The sequence below is a fragment of the Suricata suricatta genome, chromosome 16 (assembly GCF_006229205.1).
Source record: "Suricata suricatta isolate VVHF042 chromosome 16, meerkat_22Aug2017_6uvM2_HiC, whole genome shotgun sequence".
NCBI lineage: Eukaryota > Metazoa > Chordata > Mammalia > Carnivora > Herpestidae > Suricata > Suricata suricatta.
Window position 1 is genome coordinate 56,645,757 of NC_043715.1, and position 9,297 is coordinate 56,655,053.

The window sequence follows — 9,297 nt, forward strand, 5'->3', positions numbered from 1 at the left end:
GTGTGTGTGTGTGTGTGTGTGTGTGTGTGTGTGTGTGTGTGTTCGCATGTGTGTACACAGCCTGGTCGCACGCGGTGTTGTGGAATCGCCTGGAGCTTCCCTGTCCTGTTACTTTCAGGCCCGGAGGGGAATGTCCAGGGTCACTTGGCAAGGCTGTAGAGGTCCCAGGTCTCTGGAGAATTGGAGGCCAGGGCTCGGGCTCAAGGGCAGGCAGACGGCTGCCTCTATGTGGCTGGGGCCTGGCTTTTGCCAGCCCACCTCCAGGAGTGGGCCTGCACACAAGGGCGACATCTGCTAGCCAGCTCTCTGTCCCACAGCCCCGGGGGACTCAGGATCACACTTAGGGCCTGTGGCTCTTCTGGCTCCGGCCTGGGGATGCTCCACCAGGGGGCGCCAACATCCCGGGCAAGGCTCTGGGGAGCAGCCACACACTCTCACCTTTGGGCCCTTCTCTTTGGTCGTGGGTAAGAATCACCCACAGCTGGGGCCTGGCTTCACCTGATGTTTGCTGAGGATCTGCCCTTCCAGCTCTTACAAGGTGCACACTGACAGGGGGTGCTGGACGGTAAGTTGGGTGCTGGATGGGAGAGTCCTGCTTCAGATGGAGAAGCCCTGAGAAGGTGACAATTGTCCTGCAACCTGAGTGGAAGAGCGGGCATCCAGGAGCTTCCCAGGTAAAGGGCACAAGGTATGCAAAGGCCCTGAGGCAGGAAGCAAGCTTGAATGAGGTGAGAGAGAGGGAACAATAGGAGGAAGTGAAGTCAGAGAAGTGGAGGGGGTGGGGCAGACCTGAAGGGCTTTGTAGGCCAAGTAGGAGTTGGGTTTTGAACGCAAGAGTCATGACCTGAGCCGAATTGGATGCTTAACCAACTGAGCCATGCAGGGACCCTGGGAAAAAAGGCTTTAAAGAGGTGATTAAGTTAAAATGAAGTCGTATGTCTGAGCCTAATCCAATTTGCCTGGTGTCCTTACAAGGAGATTTGGATGCAGATACATACAGGTAGACCATGTGAAGACACACGGAGAAGACAGGTGCCTACAAGCCACGGAGAGAGGCCTTAGGAGAGACCAGCTCTGCTCACACTTGATCTTGGACTACTAGCCTCTGGAAATGTAAGAAAATGGAAGAAAACAAATGTCTGTTGCTTAAGCCATCTGGCCTGTGGAACTTTGTTAGGGCAGCGCTAGCAAAACAGCGCTAGCAAAGTAACACGAGAAGTGTATTAGTTATCTATGCTGTGTAACAACCCCCCCCCCCAATACCATGGCATGAAACAGTGTAACTAATTTTCTCCCAGTCTGCCTGGGTCAGGAGTGCAGGCACCACAGCTCACTGGGTCCTCTGCTCAGAGCCTCACGAGGCTGCGATCAAGGTGTAGGTGGGGGCTGCAGTCTCGTCTGGGCCTGGGGTCCTCTTCTAGGCTCACATGGAAAAATTCATTTCTTCACATCTGTAGAACTCAGGGAGGTGGATGGCTTCAAGGCCCACAGGAGAATCACTGATGTCTCACATCTCTGACTTCTAGACCCAGTTTTAAAGAGCTTCCCTGATTATATCAGGCCCACCCAGGATAACCTTTCTGTATTAGGGCTCTTCAGGAAGGCAGACCTAATAGGGTCTATATTTGTATCTAAATCATCTATACCCATACCCATATCTATATCTATCTGTACATACAGACAGAGACACACAGAGGTGCTACATATATTTTATATATGAAGAGATCTACTATAAGGTGTTGGCTTGTGTCATGGTGTGGATTCCAGCGTGGGTCTCAAGGCCTGAGAACCAGAAGCGCAGACGGCTGGCAAAGATCAGCATTCTGGCTCAGTCAGGTAGAGCAGGAATCCAATCTTCCTCTGCCTTTTTTCACGTCAGGACCTCCGTGGGTTGGGTGATGCCCACCCACACTGGGGGGGGGGGGCTGTTGGCTTGACTCAGTCTACTGATGCACGTGCTAATCTCTTCCGGAGACACCTTGGCCGATAAGCCCAGAAATGGTGTTTAACCAGATACCTGGGCATCCTGTGGCTCAGTCAGTCGACACATAAAATTAATCATTACATTTCCTTTTGATTAACATCAACTGATGGGAGCCTTGACTGCACCTGCCAAAATCCCTTCGCCTTTGCCAAATCGCATAGCCTATTACAGGAGTGCCATTCATCATGTCCACAGGCCACCTGAAGAAAAGGCACTTGGTGTACAAGGACATGGGTCATTTGGTGTCATGGTGGAAAGTGGCACTACTCCTGGGGAGAACATTTAGTGTGTATCTGTCTCCGTCCACATTTTTGTACTTAAAAGAGGGATCTGTTTTCTGGGTGCAGTTGGGACTGTAAATCTTGGTGTCTGTCCCGGTCCCCCAGGGCAGGCAGTAGACTCTGGGGTTGAAGACACGCCCAGTTAAATCACTTCTGGGTTATAGAAATCACTTCCTGGCTACAGGATGTTACATCACTTCCTGGCTATAGGATGTATATCACTTCCTGGTTCTGTGTCTGGCCAAGAGACTTTAGAGGGCCTCTATTTACTACCCCCCCTCCCCCGAAGTGGGGATAACACCCCTTCACCTGGGATAACACGAGGGAAGAGGCCCATTCGGGCAGGGCTGGCTGGGTGCCCATGGGAACCACACGAGATGTCAGAAGGAGCATCCTTAGTCTGTGGGAGGCACAGTTGGCCCTCTTGGCTCCTGCCCACACCCCAGCCCCCCTTGTTTAAAGTGCATCTCTGGGGCGCCCGGGTGGCTCAGTCGGTTAAGCCTCTGACTTCGGCTCAGGTCAGATCTCACGTTCGTGGGTTTGAGCCCCGCGTCAGGCTCTGTGTTGACAGCTAGCTCAGAGCCTGGAGCCTGCTTCTAGTTCTGTGTCTCCTTCCCTCTCTGCCCCTCCCCCTCTCATGCTGTCTCTCTCTGTATCAAAAATAAATAAAACATTAAAAAAAAATAAAGTGCATCTCTGCTCTCTTCTTGCACTTGGGTGAAAATGGGAATCCTGTCTTTGGTCCAGATACCCCCTGTTGTGTGTCAGGGGGAGACCAGTGCTCCAGGACACCTCCCACCCTAGCCCCTAATCCTCTCCTCTCGAGGTGAGCACAGGTGGCGCCATTACCAAAGCAACAGCTGAGTGGCCCAAACCAGAGTCCAGTGTCCACTCAACGGGGAGGGGATGTGGTTTGGAGGGCTTGAGCATGTGAGGACCAGGAACATTGGTGCGGGCACAGTGAGTGGGGCTTGTGATCAAAAAGGGCCCAGACTCTGGCCCTTGTTGGGCCACCTTGCAGCTGGACTGTTCCAGAAGCCCAGGACACATCTCCCACGACCCGCAGTATGGCTGGCAGGGTTGGTGCGGGGGAAGAGTGTGAGAAGGAGGGAAAGGTCCAGGTTGCCCAATTACTTCCAGGGCTTCTCCTCTCTTTGACTACCTTTGAGGGTGGGCTGCCTTTCTCTGGGTGTGTGTGTGTCACCCTTATCAACTTGTTTTGGCTGACAGCTTTGGGATGGGGGTAGAGAGAGAGGTACAACCTCCAATGCACACAGAGCCTTTGGGGCGTAAGTGACAGCCTAGATCCCTAGGAAGGGTCAGGTAGATTTTGGCTGCCTTCAAAGCCGGCAGTCCCCACTCCCAGCTCTGTCCTGAATGGTTCATCTGGCTGGCAAGGGCAGGGAGAAGGCTCAGAGGGACTGGGCTGGATAAGAGGCCTGACCTACTTGGATGGGGCTAGTCTCCCTCGGAGGGAAGGTGGAGTCAGGGGCAGGGATGTGGATAACCACCCTATAGTGCACAGGACGGCCCTCAAGACAAAGAACGACCTGGCCCAAATGTCACTAGTGTCAAGGTTGAGAAACTGTTGGATGACCTGCAGAAGTCAGTATGGCTCAAAGGCCGAAGCCGTGGTGGGGTGACGTGGAGAGGAGGGAGGGGAGATGGGGACCGCTCAGTGGTTCCCTAAGCCCCAGGCGTCCAGGGCTGCAGGGTCCAGTTTGCCGTACACCGCACAAGCCCGGGAACTGAGAGCACATAGGACCTCTGCGGGGCGAGGGGTGAGGGAACAGGAAGCACTGAGGGCCTCAGTTTCCCGACGGGGAAATTAGAGACCCAGGGCCTGGGCGTGTGTGTCAGGCTAGGAATGACCATACACCTGATGGGCTATGCCCATTCGGGAACCGCGCAGCTGGAGAGGGATTCTAGGACAGACAAGAGGGAATCGATAGTAAAAAAAAGAAGGGGGGTGTAAACGTGAGACCTAGTCTCCAGGTCGGTCTTCCCGGGCCTTGGCCTGATTTTGGGTACCACCAAAACGACCAAGGCGGTCGGGGTCCGGGGAGGACTACAACTCCCACGATGCAGTGCGCCACCTGCGGCAGGGAGCGGGCGACAGCCGCAGGCCGGCGGGAGGGGTGGGGCGGGGACTCGGCGCACGTGGCGTCGTGACGCGCCGACGGGCGACGTCGGGGTTTGTGTGCGCGAGAGGCCGCCGATAAAGGTTGGGTGCCTCGCGCCGGGGGCTGTTGGGAGGGAGCGCGCCCCCGCCCCCCTCCCAGGCCCCCACTCTTGTCCCGCCGCTGCCGGGGCCCCGTGTTCCCGTCGGCCCCCGCGGGAAGGCCCTAGGTCTCCCCGGCTCATTCCCCGGGTCCGGGCCGCAGGTGAGAGACCGGAGGGGTGGGGGTGGGGGGAGGGACCGAGGGCGGAGACGGTGGGGAAACGGGGGGCGGGGGGGGGAGCGTGAAACCGGAAGGGATGCTTTAAAGGGAAGGGCGCTACTTCACCTCCGACTTTTGTCCACCCGGCCGGCTCCGCCCTTTTAAAGGGCTAGGGGCTGCTTTTCAGAGGGGCGGGGCAGGTTCTGCAGTTCCCCGCAGCTTCCCGCTTTTTTTTTCTCTGAGGAAGGATCATTTCGTGAAAGAGCACTGCAGTGCCCCAGCCATTGGAGGAAAAGCCTCAGAGCCCCGGTGGCTTCCAAGCAGACACTAGTTTAGCTCAACAAAGGTGGACATTGGTGTGCCGTAGGAGCACCCTCTTAAAGGGGAAGTCGGACCTGATGGAAGGGTGTGGTCCCGCCTTTTGAAAGGGATGCTTTTTATTGGACTAGACGGGTCCAGCTTTTCCTGAGAACGGATGGCTCCTATCTAAGGCGTGCTCGGCCTTCCGAAAGGCACGTGCAGCTTCCTGGGATAACTAGTGTCTTATAGGACTTCCTTACATTTAAAAGAGGATACTCATTAAAAAAAAATAAACTTTTTTAACGTTTATTTTTTGAGAGAGAGCGAGAGCGAGCAGGGGAGGGGCAGAGAGAGAGGGACACAGAGTATTCGACCCGGGCTCCAGGCTCGGAGCTGTCAGCCCAGAGTCCCACACTGGACTCGAACTCACGCAAGATCTTGAGCTGAGCCGAAGTCGAACGCTGAACCGACTGAGCCACTCCGGCATCTCGAGGATGCCCATCTTTTTAAAGGGAATCTTTGTAGCCTGTCCAAACCAGCCCTCTTACTTTCAAGATGTGTGCTCACTCTGTGCTAGTCATTATTAGGCGCTGGGGTGCAACAGTGACTAAGATGCCACTAACATTTAGAAGGGAGGGGCTAGGGATACTGCTAAACCTCTGCAGTGCGGGTCCCTGGACGCTGGTCCCGCCCAGATCTCAGCCGTGCTGAGGTTGGGGAACCCTGCTTAAAAGCAGGTTAGAGGGTGCTGAGTGCTACAGAGAATTAAAAAAAAAAAAGGGAAGAAGAATGGGGAGCATTGGAAGGGGTTGCAGATTTAGGTCCGTGCCGGGAACGTCTCCCTGTGGTGACCTGTCAGCAAGGACACTGGTGGGAGGGGGCTCCCGGTGGTGACCGGGTGGTGTGGGGGTCTGAGAGGCTAGAGGAGGCCAGGGAGGGGAGGAGGCCATGAGCACGTAAGAGATTTGTCTCCTCTGAAATGAGAGCCGTGGAAGGTCTTTGGCACGTTCCCTGCAGCCTCTGTGTTGGGAACATACCAGAGGTAGGAAGAAAAAGGCTGGAAACAGCGTCTGTTTTGGGAAGCTGTTGCAGCCGCGCAGGAGGGCCACGTTGGTGCCCTGGACAAAGGTGACAATGGGGGACTCCAAGAGAAGTTCCAGATGTGTGCCTGCTGGAACAAGGGAACGGGCTGACAGATTGGTCATAAACGGGGAGAGAATGAGAGACGCCTGAGGAAGAAGAGAGCAATTTTCAGGGATGGAGAAGACTGTGGGTGAAGGAGGGAGAGAGCAGGGACAAAAAAAGAAAAAAAAAAAAAACCGAGTCAGATTGGGGGCAGGTAAAGTTGTGAGTTGTCTGTCCGGGTCCGCATAACATCCTGTAGCAGGCTTGGAGTTCGGACGAGAGGTGGCAAAGAGAGCTGCATTTTGCAGTCTTCCTGCGTAGACTGAGATCCTGAGGTGCGTGAGGGCTCCCAGGGACAGAGTGTGGATGAAGAAGAGGCCCAAGGCTCAGCAGAGCCCTGGGCTCTCCCACAGCCACAGGTCAGGGGCCTGAGAGGGGACCAGTGCCCCGCAGTGAGGGGAGTGGCTGAAGGAGGGAGGGACCTCTGCAGATTAAGGAGGGACCGTGGTATTTCACACCAGGGAGGCCACGAATGGCGAATGGTGTCTAGGATCCGAGGGGCAGGGTTTGGCCTGGGCAAGAGCATGTTTTGACCACACTTTTGAGTAGCTTTGCTGCACAGGGGATGGGGAGCTAGATGGCCATAGCTGGAGGGGAGGTGGGGTGACGTTATTTTTTATTTATTTATTTTTTAATGTGTATTTTTGAGAGAGAGAGAGAGAGCATGAGCGGGGGAGGGTCAGAGAGAGAAGGAGACACGGAATCTGAAGCAGGCTCCAGGCTCTGAGGTGTCAGCACAGAGCCTGATGCGGGGCTCAAACCCACAAACCACAAGATCATGACCTGAACCAAAGTGGCATGCTTAACCAACTGAGCTACCCACGTGTCCCTGAAGGTTTTAAGGTTATTAAAAACAATTTTTTAAAACATTTTATTAATTTTTTAGAGAGAGAGCTCGAGCAGGGGAGGGTCAGAGAGAGAGGGTGATACAGAATCTGATGCAGGCTCCAGGCGCTGAGCTAGCTGTCAGCACAGAGCCCGATGTGGACTCAAACCCACCAACTGTGCGATCATGACCTGAGCCGAAGTTGTACACTTAACCGACTGAGCCACCCAGGGGCTGCGGTTATTTATTTTTTAGAGAAAGCATAAGCAGGGGAGGACAGAGGAAGAGAGAATCCCAAGCGGGCTCTGAACTGTCAGCGCAGAGCTCGACATGGGGCTCGAACCCAGGAACCATTAGATCATTACCTGAGCAAAATCAAGTCAATGGTAACCAACTTAGCCAGCCAGTTGCCCTTGTTGTTTTTCACAGGAGGCGCAGCCTGTGGGTACGCGGATGGGGACGGTCCAGGAGAGGAGGAAAGTAGGTGGAAAGTCCAAGTCCCAGGGCCAGAGGCAGGCAGGTGGCGGGTGGTTCGGGGATTCACAGCCTCAGCACTGCTGCTGTTTTGGATTAGAGCGTTCGTCACGGTGCCGGGCCTTCCCATGCACTGTAGGGTGTCGAGCAGCATCCCTGGTGTCCCCCTTGCTAGATGCCAGGAGTCCTGGGCCCTCCAGGTGTGACAGTTTAGCGTCTGCAGGCTTTGTCAGACGTCCCTGGGATGGGAGAGGCGATCACTGTCCTGGAGACTCACCGCTACAGTGAGTGGAATGTGGCAACACTCTCTTCTGACTGCATCTGTGTTTTCAGTGACAAGACCAATGGCAGGGTCACCCGCTAAGAGCAGACGAGGAGAGGGGAGAGGTTTGAGGGGAACAGAAACATGTCTGAGTGCCACCTGTTGGGTGGGGGTGGGGGTGCGGGGGTCAGTGGACAAGACAAATGCAGTATGAGCAGTGCTGGGAACTTGGAGATTCGTGGGCACAAGTGCAAAGGGAGACTGAAACTAGGGGCGGCTGTCTGGCTCCATGGGAAAGCATGTGACTCTTGGCCTTGGTGTTGTCAGTTCGAGCCCCACTCTGGAGGGTGGAAATTACTTAAAAAATAAAATCTTTTAAAAAGCATTGTTTTAAAAGGGAGACCAAAGGCAGGCAGGAAGTGAGGATGTGGGAGCGGGTGGAGGGTGCAGAGTGGTTATGGATCTGGTGGAGTTTTGGGATTTTTGATTAATGTAGGAGAGGGAACAGGCGAGCAGGGGTGGGGGGTGGAGAGCCGAATGCTCACAGGGGCTTCAGTTTCGGCAGCGGTGGGAGCCGGAGTTGAGGCAGGGTGCGGCTGAGCTCTTGGAGCAAGCTCAAGCATCGGAAGCGGGTGCGAGGCAGGGCCGGGCCATCTGCAGGCACAGTGCCTGTCTTTAGAGGGGAGGAGCTTAGTCTTAAAGGAAGTGCTTGGCCTCCTAAAGACCACGTCCCGCCTTCTCACGTTTGTCCAGCCTCTTGGAGGGGATGACCTGCCTCCTGTGGCTGGTGAGCACTCCTCCCAACTTGACGGAGTTTCTGCGTTAGCACCTAAGGGCCTGCTTTGGTGCACACCCGGACCGCTGGGGGCCCTGATCCCAAGGGCAGCGTCGGTGGGCCGGGGACGCACCCTCTGCGTCCGGGTTGAGAAGACTGGTGGGGGGGGGCGCTCCTGACACCCGCTGACGCCCGGTCCCCCACCAGGTGTGATGGTCGGCTCCCACGCGGACATGGCGCCCGCCTCGACCTCAGAGGGGCCGGCGGAGAAGCCCGGCCCCGCGGCCCCCGCCCCGACGGCGCAGTACGAGTGCGGGGAGTGCGGCAAGTCGTTCCGCTGGTCGTCCCGGCTCCTCCACCACCAGCGCACGCACACCGGCGAGCGGCCCTACAAGTGCCCCGAGTGCCCCAAGGCCTTCAAGGGCTCCTCGGCCCTGCTCTACCACCAGCGGGGCCACACCGGCGAGCGGCCCTACCAGTGCCCCGACTGCCCCAAGGCCTTCAAGCGCTCGTCGCTGCTGCAGATCCACCGCAGCGTGCACACGGGCCTGCGGGCCTTCAGCTGCGGCCAGTGCGGCCTGGCCTTCAAGTGGTCGTCGCACTACCAGTACCACCTGCGGCAGCACACGGGCGAGCGGCCCTACCCGTGCCCGGACTGCCCCAAGGCCTTCAAGAACTCGTCCAGCCTGCGGCGCCACCGGCACGTGCACACGGGCGAGCGGCCCTACGCCTGCGGCGTGTGCGGCAAGAGCTTCACCCAGAGCACCAACCTGCGGCAGCACCAGCGCGTGCACACGGGCGAGCGGCCCTTCCGCTGCCCGCTCTGCCC

At 56.5% G+C, this 9,297-nt stretch overlaps 2 protein-coding genes across 2 annotated transcripts in view; both read left to right on the forward strand.

Annotated features, from left to right (window-relative positions):
* ZNF628 (zinc finger protein 628) overlaps positions 1–9,297 on the forward strand; it is a 20,631-nt gene that overhangs the window by 9,972 nt on the left and 1,362 nt on the right. Inside the window, 1 exon segment of the mRNA XM_029924600.1 lies at positions 8,676–9,297. Within this exon segment, the coding sequence (XP_029780460.1) occupies positions 8,681–9,297 (617 nt within the window). The 5' untranslated portion in view covers positions 8,676–8,680.
* The window catches only part of NAT14 (N-acetyltransferase 14 (putative)), a 9,553-nt gene continuing 4,727 nt past the window's right edge, over positions 4,472–9,297 (forward strand). The window contains exon 1 of the mRNA XM_029924740.1: positions 4,472–4,649. The gene's annotated coding sequence lies outside the window, so the exon portion shown is untranslated. The remainder of the gene's footprint in view (positions 4,650–9,297) is intronic.